At 39.2% G+C, this 13028-nt stretch overlaps 1 protein-coding gene across 1 annotated transcript in view; it reads right to left on the bottom strand.

Moving 5' to 3' along the window:
* RASEF (RAS and EF-hand domain containing) overlaps positions 1 to 13028 on the bottom strand; it is a 59958-nt gene that overhangs the window by 29020 nt on the left and 17910 nt on the right. Inside the window, exons 2-3 of the mRNA XM_016151678.2 lie at positions 3182 to 3328; positions 1157 to 1247 (exon numbers count right to left, since the gene is read on the bottom strand). Of these exons, the coding sequence (XP_016007164.2) occupies positions 1157 to 1247; positions 3182 to 3328 (238 nt within the window). The remainder of the gene's footprint in view (positions 1 to 1156; positions 1248 to 3181; positions 3329 to 13028) is intronic.

Raw genomic sequence — 13028 nt, 5'->3', positions numbered from 1 at the left:
CTCTGTTGCATGTGACATCTAAGCAGTTATTAAAGTTGTTATTAAGAGATAAGACAACAAAGAGCCTGAAGGCATATATGTGGTAAAATAGGATGAAGAATCTGAAGACACAAAATACAGAGAACAAACAGTACATCAACTATAATTTTTAAAAAAATTTTAAAAAGTACACAGAGCAACAGAAAAGAGCAACAGGGCAACGGCCAGGATGCACCCAACACGCCTCGGGCATTGCGCTGGGCTCTCATATACATCACCGGGCTTAGTCCCCATTAAAGCAGGTAGGTGGCATTATTCCATTCTAAAGGTGGAACAATAAAGGCTCAGAGATTAGGGCATGTTTCTAGTGCCACCAAACCTAGACAAGGGGAGATCCAGGAAGCAAACTAAGGTCCATCAGAGGCCAACACTCAGGCCCTTCTCACTCTATTTTGTTGCCTCTCAGGATTAACAGGACAAAAGAATAGAAAAAAAATGGAATGTTTAAAAACCTAACACCAGCCAGGCAAAGAAATATGACGATTTTCTGTTTCTAGTAAATATTAATCACTTATGTTTTATAAGAAAAAAAAAAGATAATTATTTCTTCTATAGAAATCAGTGAAAGCACCATTCAACTTTTACTATGAGTTTCTATAATGATGAATAAAAGTATATTCCATGTATACCTTTATTTATAATTTCATATGCCATATGAAACAGCAAAGCTTGCAGAGATAATTTTAATTTCACTGTAATCTATATTTAAAATTGGCAGCAAACATGAGCAGTGACACAGTGAGTGGCATGTGACACTCGAGACACCCTCCTCTATGGAAGGCTGGCTCTGCCTTCTCACTCAGGCCTCAGCTCTCGTACCACCTCCACCAAGAGGCCCCTGACCTCCCAACCTGAAGCAGCCATTTCTCCCAGTCACTGTCTATCACACACACTGTTTCTTTACTGCACTTGTTGCTATCTGAAATTACCTGCTTTATTTATTTGATTACTTGTTTATTCTCTCTCTCTCCTACTCACCCCCACAAAACCACCACTAATAGCACCCTCATTGAGAGCTCCTGTGAGAGCCTGGGCTCGCTGCACCCAGAGGATGCCCAGTACCCCAGCCATAAAAGTTGCTTGGATTCACTGAACGAATGAATACCACGTTACTCACATCTTTCCGCGTCTTGTGTTCTGCAGCCTGGATCCTCTGATCCATTTCCTCTTCCAACTCACTCAATTGCATGGCTGCCTTGTCCTGGGCTCTGAAATTCAAGAGGATGCACATCTTCTCATCATGCTCTTGCGCATGCAACATGAAGAAAAATTTCAACCTAATCTATTTCAAGTCCTTTGTTTTACAAATGAAGAGAAACATGCCATTTAAAATAACATTTCCTGTTCCTTCCACGTAATAAAATGAGATTAGCAATATGACTGTTTTGGTATAGAAGGACATTAAAACTAAATATTAAGTATATGGAATAGATTGGATAAATTGACATTAAACTAGATGGTGGCAAAGAACAGAAAAAGATATCAAGTGACTGAGAGTCTGTCAGTAAATTCTGAAAATTCTTTTTCTGTCATGACTGAGCTACAACCCTAGGCAGGCAGGCAGGCAGGCAGGAAGGAAGGAAGGAAGGAAGGAAGGAAGGAAGAAAAAAAAACCCATGGCAAAGAGATGGTTATTTATAATTCTGAAATTCTATCGATTGAAATGCACAATGTCATATGCTACAGTGAGAAGGGGGGGAAAAGGGATCTCAACAATTATTACTAATCAGTTCTTTAAACATGCAGTTACCTTTTAGAAAATTTTATTAATGTAATCAATAAATTACATTTCTATAGAGGCAGAGCGTCCTGATTTGCCAAAAAGTTAAAAATAGGAAACTTTCATTGAGAAGAGTTCCAGGATAGCTTTATTTAGCAATTGTCTAGTATGCGGACATCTGTCACTTTACAATGCTTGAGGCTTCAGATTAAGCCCTAAACAAATTACTTTTGTTCCCTCTCAGCTATATGTTTAATTATCCATATTTTCACATTCATGTGTCTTGTGTACTCAACTAGATTATCAGTGACATGAAAGCAACCACCATGAGATTTAGAAAGTCGGTTTATTTGAATTGATGACATGCTCAACAAAAGGTTAAGAACAGGACGTAAGTAGAAGACTTCCCGTCCTCCAGTTTCTGCTACACCATGCTACCTGCTTATAACTTATAGACTCCTTCACAATTTATTCATGCACTAGTTTAATTTCTAATAAAGTTCCAAACAAGCATTGAGCAGAGGGGGGATCCTATCTAAGCAGCCATTTACAAGTTCTGGGCAGAGACCAGCAGATGAGTAGCATGCTTAGATCTGCTGGAGGAACACATGCAACACGAAGCCTCTGCAAAGCAACCCAGGAATTGCGACAAAGCACCCTCTTTCCCAGCATATGCCAAAGGAGTGTGGTTCTTCCAGGAAGCAAAGAGGTTGATATCTGAATTGCAACACATATAATTCTTCTTTTGCACTGGGTTGATATTAAATCCAGTAAGATATCCTGTGTAAGCCAGCCAAGCCTTACACAAACTGGCCGTGTGACAGTAAGGGCTTAACAGCTTCTAGGCTTTCAATTCAGGCAGGATGAGGAGGGCTAGAGAGAGGGAAGATACATCACTAAGCACCCCCCACAGGGTAGGCTCAGTGCGCGGGGCATCACCCATGAAGGCATCTATTAAGTCTCAATGCCCTGAGGAGGCGAATATTTACAGCTTCATTTTGCAGATGCAGAAGCTGAGACACGGGGAGATTAAGTAACCTGCCCAAAGTCACAAATCTGTCAGTGACAAGGCCAGGCTTCGAATGGGGCCCTGCCTGCCTCTCTGGATGAAAAGTCTCCTATATGTTTCAAGTGGCTAGATAGGAGATAACAAATCTCTTTGAATGTTCTGTACAGAATCATTGGCCTGGAAGAGTTAAATGATAGGATCACAGTGACCTGCTGACGGATTGCTGACTGACCCTGTGAAGTACTGCCTGACTCAACTTTCCTCATGCTGGCTTAGTTTAGAAAGCTCCAGATTCCTGAGGATCAGAAAGTCCTCCCATGTCATAACATGATAATGCAGTTCAGTCCATGTGGTCCTGGGGTCGGAGAGCCAGTTAAAGAACCCCATGTGCCACTTAGGAAGGACTTCAATACCTTTTCACTGCAATGGCCAGGTTTTCCATTTCCGTGCTTTGGAGTTTGATCTCACGGATGAAGTTCTTTATAACATGTTCATATGGCTGAATCAGTCTTGGCTCCACAAGGTTGATGTTTTGATATAAGGTACTAACTTGCTCTTTCCTGAAAAAAAAAAAAGAAAGAAAGAAATTAACTAATTAAAACAAGTGAAAAATAAAAAGGCAAATTTTCAGAATACTTTTAGGAAAACAGACACATAAAAACCAAGAAAAAAAAAAAATGAAGCAATAACAGAATGACCTACATGAAGATGAAATAGCAGAGGTGCCGTTGCATTCTTCTCCCTAGTGTTTTCTACGACAGTTTAGCAATTTTGTCCAGCTTTACTGAGGTATGACTGACAAATAAAAATTATATATATTTAGGTTGTACAATGTGAATTTTTAAAGTGTACAATGTGACGAAGATGTAGGACTGTAAGGGCAGGTGAAATGAAAATGAAGAGATTAATACGGAAGGATTTTTTTAAATTGTCACTACTGGGTTTTTTCTTTAAAAGCAAGGTAAATAGATTTGTAGGAAAAAAGGTAACATTAAACCAATTACTAAATTCTAATGTTCCACCAATCCCTAATAAAAGTATAATTTGGACTGTATGATCATAATAGGTATACCTATTATTTTATAGTTAAAAATTACTTCATATAATTCATATTTATAAATGTATTTATATGTGGCAATCCTCATACTCATTACTTAATGACTTTTATTAAAAGACAAATATTTCACAGTCATTTCAAAAGAAGACTTGATACAACTGGGCAGCTGGCTAGCAGTTCTGGTTTGATCTGTGAATAATATGCCTGTACAACTCAACTCCCATCAATGCGTGCCATCACGGTGTGGGATGTAACAACTGGGTGACTCTCCCACCACATTCAAAGCTTCTTGACCGAAAGGCATATTGTCCTCCTTGGACAGCTTGCTCTGTCAGGGCCCATGCGACCCAGCCTTCCTTCTTCTACCCTAGGGGGGAAACATGCTCGCTAATGGTTTACACAAGCTGTGACTGTGTTGGGACAGTAGCAGCACTTTTTTAAAACAAGAAACATTTATGTCAATTGAAAGAAGAAAAGCCAGGATCTTAGATAACAGGCACTTATTTGGACCTGAAATGATAACATTGTAATATCAGCATTATAGAATTCCACCAACTCTCATCAAGTCTAGAACTGCTTAGGGTAGCCAACAATCACAGGAATACTAACAGCTTTCACATGCTGCATTATTTAAAAACCATCTCCAGTGCTTGGATAATTCTTACATTCAGTGATCTACTTCTATGATTTTATAGTTAGTCCCCTAACAATGCAAAAAGTCTTTCTGATTTCTGCCCCTGGCATAGAGAAACTGCTCTTCTCTAGGTGCTTATCTAGGTCTGGTAAAACTTTTGGTCAGGCCATTACAGGAACCAGAAGATCCAAGAGCATTTCACAGACATCTATGGTGCCTAATGACCCCACAGTCACAGCCAAAGAAGATGACTCAGAAATCCTCAGCACAAAATCCATATCCATCCACCTGATCACAAGCCCTGGGCTTCTGCCCTGTTACTCTGCTGAAGGCAGCCTATTCCAATGCTATGAGAGCACAAGAAAGACCACACTAATCCAAGGCCTCAATAATTAAAAGGCCACGCAGAAAACCATCTCCCAATTTGGATAGATGACCTAGCTAGATATAATAAGATTTGTAATTATAATTAAAATAGTTCTACATGATAAATTATCACTATATACCAGGTATTATGCTAAGCAATTTCTTTGCATATCTTTGAATATTCTCACTAGCCCATTACAAACCCATTTTGCAGATTGGGCAGAGCTAAGTGCCCATTATAGGCTGAATCATATCCCCCCAAAATTCATATGTTGAAGTCCTAACCCCAGTACTTTGGAATGTGACTGTATTTGGAAAGGTTGTTAGGAATGTCCCTAATCTAAAATGATGAGTGTCCTTATACGAAGAAATTTTGACACAGACATGCACAGAGGAAAAAACCATATGAAGACACAGGAAGATGGCCATCTACAAGCCAAAAAAGTTGGGGACTGCTGGAAGCCACTCAGTCTGGTATTTGTTACCAGAAATAACTGGGCAACCATAGCAAACAATCAAAGTGCCCAAGGTCACACAGTCACTGGTGGCAGAGTTGGGATCTAAACTCAGTTTGATGCTGAAGACCACATGATCAATTATTACATTATACTGCTTCCCAATTGTGTTATATATGTGAATCTTGGCAGAAGAAATGGGATTCAAAATCAATCCATATAACTATGAAGCACTGCAAAACGTGAGGTATATATTAACTCAGAACAGTTAAGCATGGCCCCAAGGCGTGTCTGCGTAGCTATAAACTTCCCCAGGTTTGTTCTTATAAACTGTTGAATCTGTGCAGAGGCCAACTATGATTCAAAAGAACTGCTCGAGTGGAATATTATTAATAAAGCTACAGGAGTAAGACACTTTATTTGACAATATAAGACACAAAAAGCTGCCATCTTTTCTCCCATCAGAGCTGAGTACAAATACTAGTTGCAATAGTGAGCCATATTTATTAAAAAACAGTAAAAAAAAATCTCTGCTCTTAAGATTGTCCCATATAACTTCGATCACAACAGGATCATTAATTTCTTTGCCTTTTGCCTTTTACTGACCACCGGCAGAATACAAAGCATAAAAACTTTCTTGTTAAAAAGAACCTGCTTGTCATGGATGACCATTAAGATACTGTCCTTGAGAGTCTGTTTTGTGGCCAATTGTGCAACAGTAAAATGTTAAGAAGTAGATGTCTCAGTAGAGCCCCTGACTTCCTGCAAATTTCTAAAATAAAGAAACATAGTGATTATAAATTCTCTTGAGTCTTTTGCTGGTCCTGGCATTATACAGAATTTCAGAAATAGTTTACAGTGAAATATACAAATAATTATAGAATATGTCCACCACTAGCAGAAAAGAAATACATGGTTAACTGTTGTGCCAGAGACTACCCAGAATAGCCATCCATCCTGCTTCTTATTACAGAGCACACAGGGAGAACCACCAGCAGGTAGGCTGGAGCCAGGAGACCAGTTCTGGCCAGTGGAATGGGAGCAGAAAGGGTATGTTTGCCACTTTCATGCCTGGCCCTTAAAATCCTAAGATTCTCACTCAGCTCATGTTCATTCTCATTCATACATTTCCTTTCTCTCTCTGTCTCTCTCTCTCCCCCTTCATTCTCCCCACTCCTTTTCCTCATCTCTCGTTCCCCTCTCCTTCTCTGCCTCCCTCTTTCTCTCTTCCTCATCCTCATAGCTAAAGTGAAGAACTCCAATATGGCAAAGCCAAGGGATGGCATGTGCCTGGATGCCTGAATTGCCACATTGAGGGAAACTAATCAGGAGCACTGCCTGACACATGAGAAAAAAATAGAAGTTTGTACTTTATAAAGCCACCAAGACTTGGAAGTTCTATTTAGTTAGCTTGAGCTTATAAAATTGGCTTTATGGTTTCTTAATTTGTTTTTATCATCCTCTTCCAAAATAAGCTACTTCCTTAATAGCTTCATATGAACTAAGTAATAAAACTTCTCTGACCAGGTTAAGTCTTTCCCACCACCACCCACTCTTTTCCAAGGAAACAAAAGAATACTCTGAAACATTCATATACTGAAACAGACATTTATTAAGCACCTTACACACACAGTCCCAGCAGTGATTTTAGCACTGATGTGTATTATTCACTTAATCTTCATCATAACCCTATGAAGAAGTTATCACTAGCATTCTATTTACCGTGGAGAAAACTGTGGCAGAGAGGGGAAGGTATCATCAGGTGGCAAGAGGCAGGCTTCCAACTCGGCCCTTCCAGCTCCAGAGGCCAGCTCTCCAGTGCTCTTTAGACCAAAAGTAAGTGTTGAACAGGTTTTCAGGGGTTCCACGTGCATGGCTCCATTTAAGAAAATTTGATGTGCCAAGATTTTTTTTAATTACTCTGGAAAATGGTACATAGTATTGCTACAAAAACTGTGCACAATACAAAGAGACTCCTTTAAAGAATGAAGGTACAAGTAAGATTAAAATGAGAAAAACCTCATAAAACTTTGGTTTACCTAACGCTATTTGGGGAAAGCACTATTGTAGACATTCCTGCCCCTGCCTCACCCCATCTGTCTGTGCTTCGTTTGGTCTGTGTCTGTGAAACTAGAGAACCACTTGCGTTATGCCAACAGACTGCAACCTGAGACACTCGGTAATTTTCATACCTGATGGAAAAAAAGAAAAAGAAGACATGCTACCATGACTGAGTGCCAAGATAATCTTTTGTTCTGCCCAAGAATGAAATAGTGACCAGTTTCCCTGTGTCTTAGCTCCTGACGTCAAAGGTAAAACAAGCAGAGATGGCACAACACTGTACATATAGCTAGCTCTGTTTCATTCTGGGTCTGAGCCAGCGTGGTACACATTGAGTGCTGAGACGAGTACGTGGCAGTAACAAGGCTCGAATCATTTTTAATTTAAGTTCAGTGCTTCACCTAAGACAAATACAATTGGATTCACAAATAGCATGCAGACCTGTTTACAGGTGTACTTGGCAAATGTCAGATAAAGATTAAGGTCAAGTCATATATGTTAGTCAGCCAAGATAAAGACAAACGAACAAACAAAACAGTCTCTACTTCTGTGCAGGGAGAGCCACTAACACTAAAAATAATCTCTAATTTATGTCAAAAGAAAAGGAATCAAATGAAACACATTCAGAGAAAAATGTAACCTGAATTACCAACTTTAGGTATTCAAAATCTGAGCCTATTATCTTCTCATTTAATAAATTACAAGATGATTTAATAAATGATAAGAAAGTTTGTGCTAATGGCTGATGAAAAATTCACAAGTTAAAATTTTAAAATGATCCCTGGGAAATAAGCATTTTAAATTGCAAATCGTCCCATTGAAGCTGAAAGGGATATTATATGAACTTAGGAGAAAAAAAGGTATAATTAAGATATAAAGATTTTAAAAATCACGTTTCCATAAGATCAATATTTTACTTAGAAAAGAGAGAGAGAGAGAGAGAGAGAGAGAGAGAGAGTGTGTGTGTGTGTGTGTGTGTGTGGGGGGGGTGTTTTTTAATATAGTAACGCCCGTATTTAGAATGTATGGACACATCTGGTCTCAGGACACCTCTGGGAAAGAGTCAAATGCATACAACACTGCTCCACACTAAGGGACATGGTGACCCATAAGGTTGTTAGGAAAACTGTCTCTTAGATTTCAAATCCTGCTGCTTTAATCATTAAAATATTTATTCAAACTATGTTATACAGATCTAAAACACAAAAGTTTTCTGTGAACAAAAGTGAACAATCAAATGCCAACATCTACACCACTCTACACTAAGGATCGCCATAAGAAAACTGACACTATGACCCTAACATCTGAGCATGGGAAATTAAACATCCACGCCATCCGAGGCACCATGTTAGATCCTGGGGCTAAAATGCTAAAAAAAAAAAAAAAAAACTGAATTCCTTCTCTCATAAGGCTCACCATGACAAATATGTACAAGATGCTCTGACAGCACAGAACAAGTGAACTTGGATGTGTAGATGTCAACTAGGCGGAAACCAGGAAGGGGTGAGGGATGACCTCCCAGGCACCAATAACCATAGGCTGAGGGGTTTGGGGCCACGGGAGGAGTCAGAATGGGGGAAGGACAGCTACAGCAGATGTGGATGCAGCAGGAAAAGTCAGCAAGAGCCAGATGACTGCTCAGGGCTTAAAATCATAGTAAAGACATGGGAAGGGGTGGTTATTTTGAGAGGGTGGGAAGCCACCAGAAGGTTTAAAGAAAGAGATGACATGAGCAAGTGTGCATCATAACTATTTCCACCTTCACAAAGTCTTGACTATAGCAGAGAATTAAGCAAAGGATTTTAAAAGAGACAAAGGTAAATCTAAGTCCACTGTAACCTAGCTCAGAAATGCTAGACTTCAGGAGTTTTTACTAGCTTCTGTTTTCCTTTATTACAGAATACGTAAAATTATAGACAATTAAAAAGCTGATAGTACAAACAAATCAGTGGAACAGAAAAGTGAGCCCAGAAATAGACCCACATAAATACAGTCAATTGATCTCTGACAAAGGAGCAAAAGCAATACAGCAGAGCAAAGACAATCTTTTCAACAAATGGTGCTGGAATAATTGGACATCCACTTGCAGAAGAAAGAATGTAGACAAAGACCATATAGACCTTATACTCTTCACAAAAAAATGAACTCAAAATTGATCACAGACCTAAATATAAAGTGCAAAACTAGAAAACTCCTAGAAGATAACATAGGAGGAAACGTAAATGACCTTGAGAATGGCGGTGACTTTTTAGATATAACACCAAAGGTGTGATCCATGAAAGATAAAAGTTGATTAATTGGACTCATTTAAAATTAAAAACTGCTCTGCAAAAGACAATGTGAAGAGAATGAAAAGACAAGCCACACACTGGGAAAAAATATTTGCAAAGACACATCTGAGGAAGGACTTATCCAAAATGTACTTTTATTACATAGCACACATACTTCCAGAATAAACCCCAAAGAACTGAAAAATAAACTCCAACAGCTGAATCCAGCCATGCTGCTAGAACACTGCAGCATTAGTTCTCTTTGTGAAGTTTAAGTCTTTCTTTCCATACAGGATGTTCCCCTGCCCACTAACCACCTTGAGCCAGCTACCTGTAACTGGAAGTGATTCCAGTCTGGGTTCCCACAAGAGGTCTCGCTCTTCATTAACTCAGTTACAGAATGGTTCTCTGACTCTCCTTTCTAGAGAAAACAAACAATAGTCTCTTGAACTTGGTCCCACCACTCCACAGACTGGGAAAGACAAGCTGGCCGAGCAGCATGGGCTTTCCTCGGCTCTGTTTTGCACCTGCTCCATCAAAGGATGATCTATCTAGTCCAGGCATTCAACCACCAGTGCCTCATCCAAGGCCCTCTGCCCAAATACAGCTCCTGCAGGTAAAATTCCTTCCAGATTCACACCACCCTGAAAAATATTTTACTAAGTACTATTTGGGTAATGATTCCCAAAAGGTCTGAAAATGAAAACCCCCTGAAAGATGGGTATGTTAACTAGATTTAGTCAGACTAGCAACATGTCAAATTGCAAATTACTTCCTATTTAAAATCACTGACATTTAGTTACTGGGAGTTTGTCAATGGAGTGAGAAACATCAAAAGGCAATGTGCTGAAGGTTTAGGGAAGGCACACTCAAAGCAGCTGAGGGCTTCTTAAGTCATGAATGACCAGTGCTCAGGATAAGCATAATGGCCTGGTCAAATTCAAATGCTTCCTCCCTGCATCCTGGCTTTGTGACCCAGGGCAAAATCCTTACTTAACCTCTTGAGTTCAGTTTCCGCATTCACAACATGAGTGTAGTAATGGAACCCGTCACGTGATGTTGCGAGGATTAACTCCTACTGAAGCACATACAACTATACAAGGCACATTGAGGGTGACCGATAGATGTCATCCATTGTTATGATCTGTGACTCTTCTACACGTATGAGTTAGAAAAAAGCAGGTGGTCATCCCCTGTCTGCTTCTGCGTTGCATCTTGGGAAAGGGCTAAAAGGAAGCGAGCCCCACAGACAAAGATGTTGCCTTCTGGGTGTGAGTGCGGGGGAACATGAAAATTGAGAATTAGGTCATGCCTAAGGTTGGTCTGCGAAGTTTTATAGTCCAGGGGTTAAAGCATCAGATAAAAAATATTAATGATCTCTGTTGCAATTATTCACCTCTGCCATTATAGCATGAAAGCAGACACCGATAACACATAAATGAATGAGCTTGGCTGGGCTTCTATAAAACTATATTTACACAAACAGGCAGAGGGCCAAATAGGCCTTACTTTGATCCCTGTTATAGTCTAGTAAGATAGGCCCCGAGCATAGGAACGAATATGGGGCAATGCAGACCTAACCCTTCTCCATCCAGGAAAATAGCCTTGTTCTCATCCTTCCCCTAAGGTCCATATCAAGTTTGTTTTTTTTCACATATGGATAGCACATTATCAATGTGCTATACATGTGTACATGTACATGTGAGAATATGCACTTCTTAAGAGTACTTACCTTATAATGCATGTTCACTTTCTCAATACTTCTATCGACTTATTTTGAGTCAAGTTAATGTAGGCATAATCCATTAATGTTAGTGCAAATAGGTATACTACAGTTATTTTTTCACTGAAAATTTCTATTTTTGGCAAGAAAATAGATTTAGGGAGGAAAGAAAGAGTGGCACATCAGTTTTTATACAAAATTTCCCTTTAGATGACATCTGTCACCTTCCCAGGTTTGCTGAGAAGAATCTCAGCTTATGCTGATTGTCCTGTAGCCTGTCTGTTTTAGCATGCATATGGGTTTTTCTTTTTCAATCACAAATTACATTAACAGTAACTTATGAAACGGTGTACTAACTATACATTAAAGTTATTAACAGTTGCATTAGAGTAAGCCAGGATGAGTTAGTGGATCTGCACTTTGACCTCCAGCTTTCACACAGTAATGTGCAGGCACCTGCACATTGAAAAGACTACTCATTAATATGTGTCCAAGTGGAAGACACTCAGTGATAAACCCATCTCTCCTTTCCTGACCCTTTCCAGTCACAGTGTAACTAAGACTTTCCTTTCAGGAGCAGGAAACAGAACAGTCACTGATAAAACAAATTAAGCTGAACAAGATTAAGCAAGAGACAGGTAATTTCTTCAGATGGTGGGTGGAGAAAGATGACGTGGCTGCTTGCTGGCCACTTGGAGAACCCGCAGTTAAGCTGCTACTTGTAAGATTTGCAATGCTGCCAGGTAGCTGTTTGGCCAAATCAATAGGAAATCAAAAAATTATACATACAAAGTACATGTAATAGGTACAGAAAACAGAAATTGGACAGTCCTGCCACAGAGCAATAGAGAGCAACTGAAATGGTCTTCATATCATGATTTAACCATTTTTAGTATGGTTTAAAGTGTGTCACTAGGTATTTTATTGAATGGTAATGCTTTTACATTTTGCAATAAATTAAACCCTTTTAGCAGTAATGACCTCAAAAAACAAAGGTGCTTTTATAATAAAAAGTTTGTACCAAATTTCCTTTCCTCGAGAAAGACTGTGATAAATATATAACTTGCTCGAAATGTTTGTTAACAGCCAAGAAGAGCCTAAGGAGACAGGACAACTAAATGCAATATGGTATCCTGGGTGGCACGCTGGAACAAATAAAAGGACTTCAGGGGAAAACTGAGGAAATATGAATAAAGTATGGACTTCAGTTAATGACGTATCAAAATCAGTTCATTAATTCTAACAAATGTCCTACCCCAATGCGAGATGTTAATACTGGGGGAAGTGGGTGCAGGTTATATGGACTCTCTGCACAGAAGACATAAATCTCCTAAAGGAGCATCAGCATATATGTCTTTTCAGAAAACTATGTTTGGAGTCCACAATTTCACTCATGTAGCTGCAGAAGGTTCATTTGCATATCACCTCTGAAGCATGACTTTTCCCTTAGATCAAACGAATGACTCTGAAATTGATTCTGTGAATTTTTAATTCCAAGTTTTCTTATACAAATGCAAATAGTGAAGCAATAGCTGTTTATGTCATCTCCATTAGCAGAAAAAGAACTTTGCAAAGGTATATAGGCTAATTTTATATCAGTCTGATCAGGTGCTTCAAAAAGAAAATCAGCTTAATGAATTCCAAGAGTTTTACACACACACACACACACACACACACACACCTATACACTGCAT

The sequence above is a fragment of the Rousettus aegyptiacus genome, unplaced genomic scaffold, assembly GCF_014176215.1.
Source record: "Rousettus aegyptiacus isolate mRouAeg1 unplaced genomic scaffold, mRouAeg1.p scaffold_m13_p_3, whole genome shotgun sequence".
Lineage (NCBI taxonomy): Eukaryota > Metazoa > Chordata > Mammalia > Chiroptera > Pteropodidae > Rousettus > Rousettus aegyptiacus.
The sequence above is the reverse complement of the archived record's forward strand: the minus strand, read 5'-3'. Positions and strand labels throughout refer to the sequence as shown.